Here is a 14,706-nt window from a genome sequence, read left to right as displayed (position 1 = left end):
GACACCCTTATTAGCCAGGGTGAGAGGGGCTGTTTGTGTTTATCCTCCAGGGGAGCGTAAACCCATTTGGGTTCCTGAAAGATATGTTCGTCCAGTGGAGGCCAACCTTGATGAGGCCAATGCTGATTCTACAGGTGCCAGCAGCAATCATCTTGATGAATCCTGCCCTGAGTGAACAAACGGTATGGAGCCAGCCCCTCGCTGTTGGCCTTCAACCACTAACTTTGATCTTCCAGACGCTTTGATGTGGGGAGATTGTGTCACTACAACAGCGCTTCTGCAGGAGCAGGTTGACGCCTTATGGATGATGCAACAAGTGTCCTGTTCTCATTTTTATCATTCTGTTTGTGTAACACCTGGTCATGTTGTTAATGCCTCAGAAATTGTAAAATAGTTAAATGCCTATATGAGAGGTCCCTGGAATGTAAACTTTCTTAATTTTACGTCTCATCTAGCTCATCAAATTATAAGAATTAATGATACTAGGGTGCCCCCTACATCAGCTGAAGGTTGGTGGAATGCCATGGACCAGCTGGGAGGCTGGGCTCAGCGGTGTGCGGGGTCATTGTTGCTGACCATTCTTGGGTTTAGTGCCATAGTCGTTGGGCTCTGGGTCCTTTGCCGACAGATGAGATCTACGCGGTCTCAACAGATGGGCACTCAACAAGTCCTGTTAAGCTTGTCATCTGGTAATCCAGATGTACCTCAGGTCTGGCTGCAAATGCTATACAAATGCTGAAGATGCCTCTGTAGATGGGCAACTTCCACAGAGAGGGCGCCCACCTAAGACAGGGATGAGGCCTCTCAATGACAGGTAAGGGATGACCCCTCCAGGACGACCTAAGACAGGGGGATCTTCCGTTATATAAAGGAAAAGGGGTGAGATGTTGGGACATGCTGTCCTGGCCTCCATCTGCACCTCCCCTGCAGTGACCTTTTGGGCCTTGTGATTCCTCAGTCTCAGAATTGTTTACCAGCTCATTTTCTGGTATCAGGTCCTGAGGACACCATGACCTGGCACTGACCCTGCGGTCATGCAACGGCTCCCCAACCCCCGTTGGGTCAGCTGCCTTCTGGGCTAGGGTATAAAAGCAACCTGGGGCTGAGAAATAAAGGCTTCTTCTGCTACACTAAAAATGTGATTGTCTCTTCAATCCTGACGTCCTCAGCTCAGAGATCAGCTTCGTGCTGTGCAGGCATGGCAATATGTGGTCATTTAAAACTGGGAATATTTTGGTCCAGGTTCTTCTGGCTTTCATTGTTTGCACTGAAAAGTTTCTGTAATCCTAATGGGTTTTCCTTTATATGTGACTTGTTGTTTCTCTTTTGCAGCTTTCACTATTGTCTCTTTGATTTTTACGTTTAGTATTTTTATCTGATGTGTTGTGGACAGTTCCTTTTCTGGTCCTATCTGTTTGGATTTCTATATGCTTCTTGTATTTGTATCAGCATGTCTTTCTTTAATTTTGGGAAATTTTCTTCTATGATTCTGTTGAGGATCTGTTCCATGCCATTATCTTGGGATTCTTCTCCTTCCTATATGCCTATGATTCATAAGTTTGGTCTTTTTATGGTGTCACACAATTCATGCATATTCCATTCTTGTGCTTTCTTAAATGTTTCATAATCTTTGCTTGAGTGTTCTAGGTGGTCTGCTTTATCTTCCAGTCCTGATATTGTTTTCCATTTCATTCACCCTGTTGGTGAGGCTTTCTCCTGTTGTTTCTAATTGACTGAGTGTTTTACTTCCTTCTTCATTTCAGCCTGAGTAGTTTTTGCTATTTCTAGCTTTTTTCTGAATTCATTCAGAAGTTTATCCCTGTTTTCCTTCAGTTCTTTGATTTCTTTGTTTGTGTGTTCTTTAAACTTAAATTCACTGAATTCTTTTATCATATTCATCATTGTTCTTTTGAGTTCCATGTCCTGCATTGTCTCTAGGGGGTCTCATTGTGCTCCTCTAGAGGATTACTGGTATTTGGTGGGGATATGTTATTTTGGTTTTTCATATTATTATTTTCTCTCTGTGATTTTGACATGTGATTGTGAGACTCAAGCCTTCAAATTTAGGTCTTCTTTTTGTAAACTTTATGTGCCTTTGTGGTTTACTTTTTGGGCATGAAAAGCTTGTTCCTCTAAGCTTCCAGTTCTCTCTTTTGATTTTATATTGGAGTGGCCAGATTGCTTTTGTCTTCAGGAGTTCCTACACAAGCCCAAATCAGATGAGGATCAGATGCCCTCAGGCTTTCTCCTAAGGTCTGGATCCCTCCAGGAAAGATTTTGGCCTCAGGAATTTGGGAGTTGGACTGGCCTGGGAGCAGGGCCCAGGAAAGGTGCTGGTCTCAGGCAGCTGGTGGCCATGCCACCCAGAGACCCAAATGGAGATGGGGGCAGGAAGAGGCCCCAAGGGCTACTGGGGACTACACTGAAGAACTTGGTTGGTGTGGATGCAAAGGATCATGAAGCAATGGTGGTTCCCCTGGTGTCTCAGGCACCAAGACAAGGAATGGGACAGGACCCAGGCTAGGAGGAGAGATGGGCAGTGGAGATGGGAAGGTGAATGAGGCTGGGGGAGTCAAGGTGCAGAGGGCATGATGGACTTACTCCAGAGAGAGGCTTGTGGAGAGAGGCCCATGTGTCCTGCAGGCCTAGGGAAGCAGAGGGAGGTGAGGGCAAGGCCAAGCCCCAAGGGGTCCCTGGGACCTGGAGAAGTGGGTCCTTCTGGATGCAAGGGATCAGGAAGCAGTGGTAGCCCAGGGCTGAGAGGTCAGCCCAGGTGCCCAGGAAAGAGGCTGGCTGGCCATGCAGTCCCACGAAGCAGAAGGAGGTGAGGCGGGGCCAAGCCCAGAGGGCTCCTGGGACCACAAGAAGGAACTGGGTTGGTCTGGATGCAAAGGATCAGGAAGCAGTGGTCTCATATAATTTTGAAAATCCCAAATGTTGATATTCCTTCAGGCCATATGAAACATTTTAATTGAAAATAGTCATGTATATCGACTATTACCAGTGTCTGAAATATTCTCATGCACAGGAAATCTTCAAATTTAACAAGTATTTATGATCTAATGAACTATATAATTTTCTTGTAGTTTCCTCAGAAGAAACATTAAAATATATAGAATATGCAAGATACTGTGGCAGAACTAAAGAATAAATAAAATTTTTTTAAAAACCTGGAGCGATGTTTCAATGACTAAGTGCACTTAATAAACCAGCATGGGAACCTGAGTTGGATTCCCAGCACCAGGGTAAAAAGCCTGGAGTGGTTTCACAGGCCTGTAACTCCAGCACAGCAGGAGCAGGGAAGGGTGTAGGGGCAGGAGGATTCCTGGGGCTTGCTGGCTACCAGCCTACAAAAAGAGTAAGCTCCATCCAGGTTTAGTGAGAGACCCTATCTCAAAGCAATATGGCAAAGAGCAATAGAAGAGAACACCTGATGTCTTACTTTTGTATCCTTTTGTTGTGATAAAATACTCTTGACAAAGATAACTTAAGGGGTTTATTAAAGGGTTTATTTAGCTCAAAATTCCAGTTTGCAGTCCAGTATCATGGGGGAAATTAAGGCAGCAGAAACTTGAGGCAGCTAGTCACATTACACATTAATTAGAATTAATTAATGGGGACACTTGTGTTCAGTTTGCCTGCCTTCTCCCTTCTTTTAAATTCAGGTATGCCTGCCTAGGAATAATGTCACCTGCAGTGGGTGGATCTTCCCACCTCAATTATCATAATCAAGATAATCCCCCATAGACATACCCACAAGTGATCCTGGTCTAGACAATCCTTCACTGAAACTCTTTTTCTCAGGTGATTCTAAATTGTGTGGAGTTGAAAATTAAAACTGTTGCAACTGGTATCTTCCTCTGGTTTCTGAACACAAATGCATTGGAACAAAAACCTGGACACAGATACACACATGCATGCACTGCCCCCCACCCCCCACAAACATACTAAAATATTTGAGAATGAACGTACAAAAATGTTTTGAAACGCATGGGAAAAATGTCTACATGACTACTCCACACAATTCACAAGTTTTAAAATGTCAGTCACACCACTAATAATTCATGAAATAACAGCCGATTGTTCTTTTTTTTTTTTTTAAAGAATATCTTTTATTTATTCCTTGACAATTTCATACATGTAAACAATGTATCTTTCTGTTGTGTATTGTTTTGTTTTTGAGATAGGGTGTGGTAGTTTGAATAAGAATGTCCTCCACAGGCTCCAAGTATTTGAACATTTTTGCCCTCAGTTAGGGGGAGGTTTTAAGAAGTGTGGCAACCATGATGGACTGTTGCCCCTTTGGAACCATAAGCTAAATAAACTCTTTTTGCTATAAGTTGCCTTAGTTGTGGTATTTTTTTCATAGCAACAGAAAAGTAACTAATAAACAGAATCTCACTCTATATCCCTCTGGTCTGAAGCTCCCTATTTAGACCAGGCTGGTCTACAACTCACAGAGATCCCTTGCTTCTACCTCCCAAGTGCTGAGATCAAAGAAATGCATGTGACACCATACCTGGCAACCATCCAGTTGTTCTTAACAGTAAGAATAGGTTGTAATTCCTCCAGAACATAATATTAGAAGACATTCCATGACATCTTGTGACATAATGACACAGGAAGATGCCAGCATCACATTTTCACCCTGCTGTTAGCTTTCTAAATTAGAAGCACTTGGCGGGGGGGGGGGGGGGGTTTCCCCGAAATTTCCACACCCCTTTTTTTTTTTTTTTTTAAGAACACTCTTCTTTTTATATATTCTTAATTCTCCAGAAATTCACAGCTCCCTTTTTATTTTTTTCTAAGAGCAAACTTCTAGTTCATCTAATGTTCTTTCAGGGTAATACAAGTGTATTAATATCCATGATTATAAGTAATGAGGAAAAGAGATTAAACAATGTTCTGGATTTTATTAGAGCTTTATGATTTCAAAATTTCAAAGACAATTGCACTGCAATTATTCATAGCTTCTCATTAACACCAAACACTTGCTTCTGTAAACTTTTTTTATTATTTAACTTTTTTCCAGTAGTTTTGAACTTTTGTATATTAGAATCAACACATTTTCTATATTTTGTCACACATTGGATATTCCACACCTGGGTTCCAAGGATTTGGGGTTGGTGGGACTCTGAACTGTTGAATTCTAATGTGGTACATTCAACAAATATATTCGTATGTTCAATCCATATTTGAAAAAACTGCCTGGGTGAGTTACCGTACAATAATAAAGGGGTAAAGGGGCTAAAATCCCTGGTAAGCAAACTGGGTCACTAAGGATTAATACGCATGGCACACTTCCAACTTCATTTTGACTTGAGACAAAAATCCTGGGGGCTCCCCCTCAAATCAGCAGGGTTCCCCTTCCAGCTAACTAGTCCAAACCAGTTCAGGTAAGACACTTCTTCATTTGAAACCATAAACCTATCAGCCTTTCTTCTTTGTTTCAGCTGACCCGTCCAAAATTAGGGGAGGAGAAAACACTAAAACACTTAAAACCCAGGTCCTGGCTGGGGTATTGAATGCTCAGTTTCCAAATTCCCCTCTCCACTCATGGAGAGTTTTATATCTCTATGTGAGCATGTGTGGATGTGCTCTTATCTTTCAATAAAAGTTTATTTGCTTCTTGCTGTCTGATGGTCTGAGATATTTTTTTTCCTGTCTTGAATTCCTTAATTGGCCGAGAAAATTGACCCAACATTACCTAGGACTGACAACATGGTCACAACAATTTAATAATAATTTGGCAACATATAGGCAGAGTTGCGATGCTGTTAAAATTATATTCTGATCTTTTATGTTAGTGAGGAAGAAGTCACCATTGGCTCCGGCATTAATTTAGCATTTGCCTTTGACATTTAGAATGTTAAAGAGGAATTTCTCAACTTTAACTGCCACTACAGACTGGTACATGAGGGTGGCATTTTCTGCTTCCATTTTAATGATATTTGAGTAATGCTAGACTTTGATAAACAAGATTAAATTTGGAACAATAACCTTACAAAAGTTATTAAGTAACACCATGAGAATATAACATGTGACTTAAAAGTGAGGTAGAGAAATTAGAGACTCTGTCCTTTCAAAATCAGAACCTCCAATCACTTTAAAGATTGCTTCATGTTTTGAAGTGTCATTTTACCATGTCATCATCTTGAAAAGCAATATAGACACCAGAAACAGAGGTTTCTACATTCTATCCACTTTTATCTCAAAAGGCAGGGAAACTGTGGGGGAGAATAGAGAGAATCATGGGGAAGTGGTGGCAGAATCAAACATTTTGTTGAGCTAGTGATTTAGTTGAAATCGAAGTGGAAGTATCTATTCCAAGATGGAACTATTGTTTAGTTAATTTAAGCATATGGACTGATTATTGAAACAACACGGAAACTGGGATTGCTCTTTGGCATATTTTATACCCTGGTGTCTACAGCATACATCTTGGCAGTCTCTGTCCGAGGGGCCATGTAAGACTTAGCCCTGGAAATGCTTGCCATTGAATAGGGCTTCCTCACAGCATAAAGATAGCTCCTCTCAGGCCCAACATCTGTTTGGAAGAGATAAATGCAGAGAAATGAAAGTCAATATGAATCTGTTACCTTTGGAAAAAGAAAAAGTGCCATTTTATGTGTTCTTCCCCAAAGCAGACAAGAATTCATGGGGACACACACACACACACACACACACACACACACACACACAGTTGAACAGTCTCAATAGAAATTATCTAGGAATCTTAACAAAACTCCAAGGTGAAAATCTGGAATTTTCTGTCTGAAAGTTAAATTTTACACTAAAAATGTAGCTTAGTTATTTCCTTTTTTTTTGTCTTACGAAGAAAGGATTGTTTTTAGTTTTTAAAGTAGACTTTTAGGAAACCAATATAATATACAAGTTCTTTGCCAACAAATATTTGGTTGGCCCTCAGTGGACTCCTCCATTTAATGCTAAACAAACTTTGTTGGTTAAGTGCAGTTAGAAGCATAAAAATGACCATCGTATATAAAATATTATTATATGTCTAAATATACACAGATGTGTGACTGTATATTTTCTTTTCTAACTAATACCTACTACTGGGCAATAAACTCAGAGTATTGTAATTCAGTTATCTTTGAATACTTGGAATTTTTGAGGGGTGTCTTTTTTTGAGACAGGGTCTCCCTGTAGCCCCAGCTGTCCTGGAACTCACTATGTAGTCTAGGCTGGCCTTGAATTCAAAGAGATTCACCTGCCTCTGCCTACCAAGTGCTGGGATTAAAGGCATGCGTGGAATTTTTAAGAGTCTTAGGATGAAATAAAAATGAGCAACGTTTGATCTTGTGAGATGAGTTTCCTTTGGTCTGGGAAGGATAATAATGAAGGCCAGGGGGCAGGGGGTGTTGTTCTATTTTTGTACTCACCTTTAAAGAGGCACAAGCAGCAGGTGAGGAAAGATCCCGCCAAAAAGCAACACAGAGAACCAGCCATCCCAAGCCAGCAGGACCAACCAAATTTATACTGGATCCCAAGAAATATGTTGTGGATAATCAAGGAAGAACGCTCCACATAAACATCAACAGCATACCACACAGAACCGATGATTCCTGGGGCCCCTGAAAGAAATGGAGGGCGCTATGATAATATGAGCTATTTTCCAAATTTAAATATATGAGGACTTGTCTACTGTTCAAAATGCATGGCATCATTTATACTGTGATTCATGGGCAAATAAAATCTTGAACAGTTCCTTTATCACTGCCTTACAATTCCTGTCTTGTGTATCTCCCAAATTTTATTTCAGTTTATTCACAAAAGGAAATACTAAAATGAAATAACATCTGTTTAAGTAAGTCTAAAATGATCACTATGGCTTTCTTTAATTTTCCTGTCTTTCCAAGGTTAGTTCTGTGTGGCCATGTATCATTTAACAGAGATATTCAAAGAAATTTGTGTGAAGGTACGCTGTATCCCTGAACTACACACACACACACACACACACACACACACACACACACACCATAGTTCTTTATGAACAAAATAATCTGAAATTTTGGTCAGTAAAAGAGGAACTAGTGCAGTGAAGACATTTGGTGGCATAAGTGACAAACCCTGCTTCTGCAACATGGTCTGCTGCTTTACAGTAAGGTTCTTCTGAACGTAGAAGAAATACACTCTAAAATAATGATAAAAGTATGTTATATTAAACATACAAACTAGTAACACATTGTATATTACAATTACTAAAGCATTACCAACTGTGTGCTTGAATATGATTGGTCCCAGGAGGCTAATCTACGCCAGCATTGCTACAAACACATACTGCCTTTTGCGCCAGTGTTGTGGCAGCTACTGCTTCACTAGGTAATAGGAATTCTTAGCTCCATTATGATCTTATGAGGCCCCCATAAGATCATATGTGTGGCCTGTCTTCACCAAAATGTCTTATATAGCTCAAGATTGTTTCATAAAGAAAAATACTTTTAAAAATTAATATGAAATAAAAGAAATCAAACACAGTAACACAGCATATTTGTTCATTTCACACTATTTTTCAATTGCAAGTGTAAGCCATACTTCCAAGACCCATGACTGAAACAACGACAGATACTGTGGTGTTTGAATGAGAATGTCCCCCATAGGCTCCAGGCATTTGGACATTTTGCCCCTAGTTGGTAGTGCTGTTTTGGGAGGCCATGCTGGAAGGAAGCACATCACGGAGGGTGGGCTTACAGAGTTCTTAAGACTTGCCAGCTCTCCAGTCACTCTCTTGGCTTCCTGTCCTGCTTGAAGATGTGAGTGCTTAGCTTCTGCTCCTACTCCAGTCACCTCTGCCACCATGCCTCCCCACCATGATGGACTCTTGCCCCTTTGGAACCTTAAGCTAAATAAACTCTTCCTTTTATAAGTTCCCTTGGTAATAGTGTTTCTATCACAGCAACAGAAAAGTAACTAATACATGTACATAGTCAGCACTCATGCAAACTGTGTCTAACATGATTCAATTTGTTGTGTTGGAGAAACAAATAACAAGTAAAAAGTTATTGTCTAATCCATTCTTATGTTCCATTTTTAAACCCCACCAGAATGGGCATAGAAATATCATACCCTTTACATTTAAGTTAATCACCCATAGATTAGCCTCTCTAACAACTGACTAGTTGAAATGATACCACTGAGATTCCATTATTTTAAATCATAAATTGTATATCAAGGCTTATCTCTAAGAAAGAAAGATGGCCAGTTGGGAACCAAAACATTATTAAAGGGTGTTTTGAAAAAATGTCTGCCCACCAATAAAACACAACTTCCCTCCTCACCCTGGAAGTCTGTGATAAGGATTTAAAAAAACTATTTGGTTTTATTTTCTAATTATTCAAGGCATTTAAAAAGAAACCTTTAGAAAACAGGGTATAAGATACCACTCCTTTCCTACAATACTGTTGCACCTACAAACTAATTTGAAGTACCTTTTTTTCCAACTTCAGGAAAGACTGCATTCTTTTAAAAAATGCTTGTGTATGACATAGTAATTCTGCATAACTCTTTCAAAGCTTCAGTTATCTCTGGCCTCTTAATTTGATCATTTCTACAGGCTAATAGATACAGGATTTTTCTTCAGTGATTTCAATGTATTTTTAATCATTTTATAGAAAATAGAGCATTTAATGATGTCTTAAATTTTTTCCTGAAACTAATCTGTACAATTTTCTTGGTTATAAACTCATTGTTATATTAAAAATTTCTGTGCTTTCATTAGACAAGATATAGATAGAATATCTTAAATGAGGAAAAATGCTAAATTCCTGGAGCTTTTCAGTACAACCTGAGGAATATCAGGAAAGTAATGCTTTTGTATAAAAGAAAGTCCAAGATATCTCATTTTTAGTATGTGAAGTGTGGGCCCTTTGCTAAGAACTTATTCCACCCACTCTGAATTTTCTCAGTAGAAATTCAGGATAGATATTATTCCTTCAGCCTCAATTAGTTTTGTAGGTTCAGAAATGAAATATAGGTGCTGATATTAGATAGAGTATAGATAGATAGATGATAGATAGATAGATAGATAGATAGATTATAGAGATTGATAGATGATAGATAGATGATAGATGACAGAGGATAGATAGATGATAGATGATAGATAGCTAGAAGATAGATAGATAGATAGATAGATAGATAGATAGATAGATAGATAGATAGATAATTTCCAGTACACTTCTTAGCAATTAACTGTGGTAAGAACCAGGAAAGTATGTTTTCCCTGAACCTAAGTTATCAGGGATGCATTCAGTGGGAAGAGGGATGTAGACTGACTTGCAGACAGGTGAACTTGGCAACTCGAGGAAGCTCAGGGGGGGCATCTGGAAAGAAACCAAAGGAAAGAACCAAGGAGTTCAGGTTCACATGCTAGTTTTAAACATGGAACAGGCCATGGCCACACAGCTTTCTCTGTGCTTGAGTCGGACAGGATGGAGAACTGTGAGAATCACTTTACTGCCATACATAGGGGTAGGGCTACCTTGAGACTACCAGTGAAGGAGAACGTTTCCCCAGAAGCCCGAAGAAAAACTTCATTAGAAATTGGAGTTTCAGATTGGAGTGAGGAATGAGAACAATTTTAAAGGAGTGAAGAAGGGAAATGAGGGGAGAGTCTTTCCCTGGAGGGTGGCACAGTGTAAGCAAAGAGATGGAGACAGAGACTATATACCATGCTAGAAAAATCATCCAAGACTCCCTTGAGCCTTTGGTAAAGGACCAAATACCTCCAATGATGAATTCTGTGAGAGAGACAAAGGAGAAATTTAGGGATCACTTTAGGCCTTGTACAAGATGTTGTTGTATATACTGGGTATACGAACAAGGTTCCTGCCCTTGTATTGTTTATACAACTTTTTAGTGATGTCTTGAAGCCCTCTGTGTCATCTCTACTTTTATTTGCATTTAAACCAAAATATTTCTATGAAATGTATTTACATTGCTTTAGAAAACTAACTAAAAAACAAGGGAGGAGAAAGCAAACGTTTCTCACACGCTCACTCCAGCAGAAATCTGTCTCAGCTGAATACCCACCGTGAACACATTCTTGTGTGTCTTTCCATGAGTCTGAACATCTACAAATGCAAAGTACACATGTCATTATGGTAAATCCATAATTTTGTCCCTTGCTCTATTTATTTGATGGTATATCTTAGAGATCCTTCCATGTCTATATGTAAAAGTGTATTTTCTGTTTTTATGAAGTACACAGTATTCTGTTGTACTGATGTTTTGTAAAATGTATCTGTGCCTAGTGAGAAACACTTAGGTTTTCCTCTAGAATTTTGGGCCTCTGTGCATGTCTACAAGTAGATCTGTATAATAAAGTCACAGAAGTAGAAATAGAATATGTATTTTTCACCTTCTGCCAATGTTGTCATCAGCCTCTGCAGATATGCAACCAGAATAGTCTTGAGGAAGGAAAAGTCTACAGTCAAAGATATATGTTCATGTCACTATGGAAAGAAAGAAAAATTGGCTTCTTACTGAGTAGTTCAAGGGTGCACACGTGCTTTTTTCATATAGTGCCTTTAGTTCCAAAGTCCCTTTTCTACTCCTTGTTCCATCTTCTTTGCTCCAGTTCTCAGGTTTCCTTGTTAAATTGTTTGCTTATACTATGAAAATAAATGGGGTTTTCTTTCTGGGTGGCAGGCCCTTCAGTTTAGAACCTTCTAGTAGCTTAATTTCTTCCTCAGTATTCCTCCTCCTAGTGTGTGCCACTCCTAGTGTGTGCCACAATCCAAAGAGATACTATGTTGTGATCCAGAAGACTGAGTCTATAACTGAGGCAGTGCTAAACAAAATGTCACTTTGGCTCTTTTACTAAGATTTATCACATAAAGAAATACTATTTGACTTCTTGTTTTTTGGTTATGCTTGATTTATTCGTCTTTTGAACTCCATTTTTTTCTATCTGCTTCTGAAGTTCACAATGTTTATTGATATACTTATTATCAAATGTGAGAAAAATCTAATACAGAACTTGGTCAATTTAGTTCATTGCTACAGGAGATTGGTAAAATATATAGGTTAAGAAGGTGGAAACAGAGCTTCTTTTAGGATTTAACTCTAAAAGTAATTACAAAATGAAATTTTAAGCCCTATAAGAACCTTCCAAATGTTTAAGAAACATTCTGAGAACTTCATTGTACCTTAATCTGTGACATAAACAAAAGACTAGTAATCTAATCACTAGATGAAGCAAGTGCTAGTAACTGTGCTTGCCGTTCCGCAGCACAGAGAAGCAAACCCAGGAGAGGCTAGCAGGAGCTGTGAGGACAGCATCCTCTCCTCCAACTCCTGTCCTCAGCTGAGCATCCCAGTCATTGCCACTACTCCCCATCAGTACCTGCTATGAGTAATGTGGTTCCAGCAACAAAGCAGATGCGGACTTTAATGTACGGCTCATCAGGAAGGAATTTCACGCAGTCAAGACCAAGGAGCAGAGTGATAAATCCAAAGGCAGCTAGAACGTCAGCTGTAATCATCAGTGCTCGAGTTACCACCAGCTTCACTGGAAGAGCATGGGGTCACAGCAGAGTCAGAAGAGGAAACATGTAAACTCATTCAGGCACATCACAGAACACAGCTATATGCTGTAATGCAAGCTCACTCACAGAAGTCAAAATTTATATTTACATGAATTCAATATGAGTACCTTTAATTTTTCATAAAGGTCAAAACTCTTATGAAATTACTGACCATTATTTGGTGTTGTGACATTCAGAAGAAAGTATCCTGGTAAACAGTGGGGCCAAATAAATACTTTTTTTGTTTCCTGCCATTTTAAAATGGATATCATTTATGACTAAATATTGATAGCAAGTTATTCAACAAATATTGATTAAATAAATAAGTAAATAGACACTATAATTTTGAGTTTTGTTGAAAAATTAAAAGGAATTGGCAAGAATCCAATAGGAACGTACAATACAATACTATATATGACTCCTCTTGCTGATTCAGGCTGTGGGGATAGAACTTTGGAAAGAGAATTTGTTTCTGCTTTTAAAACAAAAGATTGACTCTGAAAGCCTAATCACGTTCTCTTTCTGCTCTGCAGATTGCCACCCTTCTTGGCCAATGCTCCACATTAACTCTCTGACCCTGTGTTGCCAAGTCAGCATGTTTTAAGCTATTCTGACAAGAATGCACAGGGGAGGCCCAGGAGAGACTTCAGGAAAGCAGAGTGAAGAGTGTCTGTCATCTTCTGCGGTTGAAGCCACTGCAATTTGCAGTCTCTTAGATCCTGGGTGATAGTTATGCTGAGTTCAACATAACGAGGTTTGGGAATACTCAGTGGTAGAATACTTTACTAGAATGTAGAAGGCCCTGGGTTTGAGCACAAGCACTGGAAAGAAAATTATATTATAAATAGAGGTAAATTACATGAAATTGGACTATTGCTATGTTAGCTGACTGATAGATAAGATTCAATACGCTCCTTTCATAACATAGCAATTATCTTTTATTTTCATAGTGATGTAGGGCCTCCTTGCTGTTACATTTTTTTTTTTACAACGAGGAGGTAAAATTCAGTCTTATTTATTAGCACATTGCTTATGGAATATAACCAATTTTCCCTATTTAAAATAAAATGTCTTTATGAGGTATCTGCAGAAGAAAAATAAATGCATAAAATCCCCTTCTATCTTATCAGCAGGCGAATATACTCTATACATCATTGTGGTGGTTAGTATTACTTGTTAACTTGACAGGATCTGGTGTCTCCTAGGAGACACCTCCAGGCAAATCTGTGAGGAATTGATTTAGCCTCTAGGTATGCCTCTACAGTACTGTGTTGATCAGGTTAATTGAGACAGTGAACTGAACACAGTCCTTCATCCCTCTCTGCTTCCTGACCATGGATGGATCCGATGTGACCAGCTGCTTCAAGCTCTTGCTGCCTTGACTTCCCTGACACAGGGGACTGTACCCTGAACGGTGTGTCAAAATAAACTCTTTCTCCCTTAAGTTGCTTTTGTCAGAGTACTTTATCACAGCAACAGGAAAAGACACTGAGACAAGCAGCAATACATATTAATACACAGCTGTCCTCAGAATTGAATTTTTATTTCCCAAGCTGTCACTATTTTTAAACATTCAAATGTTCCAAATCTAAGGATGAATTTTCTCAACACTGAAGAAAGATTAAACCTTTTCAACCATAATGACTGTTTTCTACTTTTTAACATAATTATCCTTGGGATAGGTAAGCGGGCCTCCCAGGCCAATGAAAACTTTGGAGCGCCTTTGAAATTTTCTCATTTCCTTTTTGGATCTCTTAGGGCCTTTAGTGCCATTAGGCTAGGATGGTCTGATTTCGTCCGTATCTACTTGGGTCCTGGATTCTCCTTCCTACGGAGATTCTTCCACGCTCTTTCCCACACGGTAGGGTCTCTGTGGAACTCCAGGATTTGTACCCATGGGGTAGTCAAGTGACCCCGTGGTCTGCCTTGTTCTAAGAGTGCAGTCCTACAAGCTGATTGCTCGTACTAGATATATAAGAATTTCTCGCTTTGGGGTTGTTTTCGCTTCCCAGAGTAAAGAGACATTCTGTGTTATTAAAATCAATTTGTCAAGAGAAGCCCCACAAGACAAATATTTCTATGAGGCCAAACATCCTAGGTGTATAGGGAAATGAGAAGAATTGTCTAACTAGATCCTATGAAAATAGCAGAAAATAAAAAT

General features: G+C 39.3%; 1 protein-coding gene and 1 long non-coding RNA gene across 2 annotated transcripts in view; one reads left to right on the top strand and one right to left on the bottom strand.

The window, feature by feature from the left end:
- Positions 1-429, top strand: part of LOC115071468 — a 5,206-nt gene extending 4,777 nt beyond the window's left edge. Inside the window, exon 2 of the long non-coding RNA XR_003850556.1 lies at positions 51-429. This is a non-coding gene — a long non-coding RNA (uncharacterized LOC115071468). The remainder of the gene's footprint in view (positions 1-50) is intronic.
- A 5,984-nt stretch (positions 430-6,413) lies between these two features.
- Cldn16 (claudin 16) overlaps positions 6,414-14,706 on the bottom strand; it is a 25,506-nt gene continuing 17,213 nt past the window's right edge. Inside the window, 3 exon segments of the mRNA XM_008839699.1 lie at positions 6,414-6,547; positions 7,404-7,595; positions 12,365-12,529. Of these exon segments, the coding sequence (XP_008837921.1) occupies positions 6,414-6,547; positions 7,404-7,595; positions 12,365-12,529 (491 nt within the window).

This window comes from Nannospalax galili, unplaced genomic scaffold, assembly GCF_000622305.1.
Source record: "Nannospalax galili isolate Female #2095 unplaced genomic scaffold, S.galili_v1.0 scaffold559, whole genome shotgun sequence".
Taxonomy (NCBI): domain Eukaryota; kingdom Metazoa; phylum Chordata; class Mammalia; order Rodentia; family Spalacidae; genus Nannospalax; species Nannospalax galili.
This window is presented reverse-complemented; position numbering and strand designations above follow the sequence as displayed.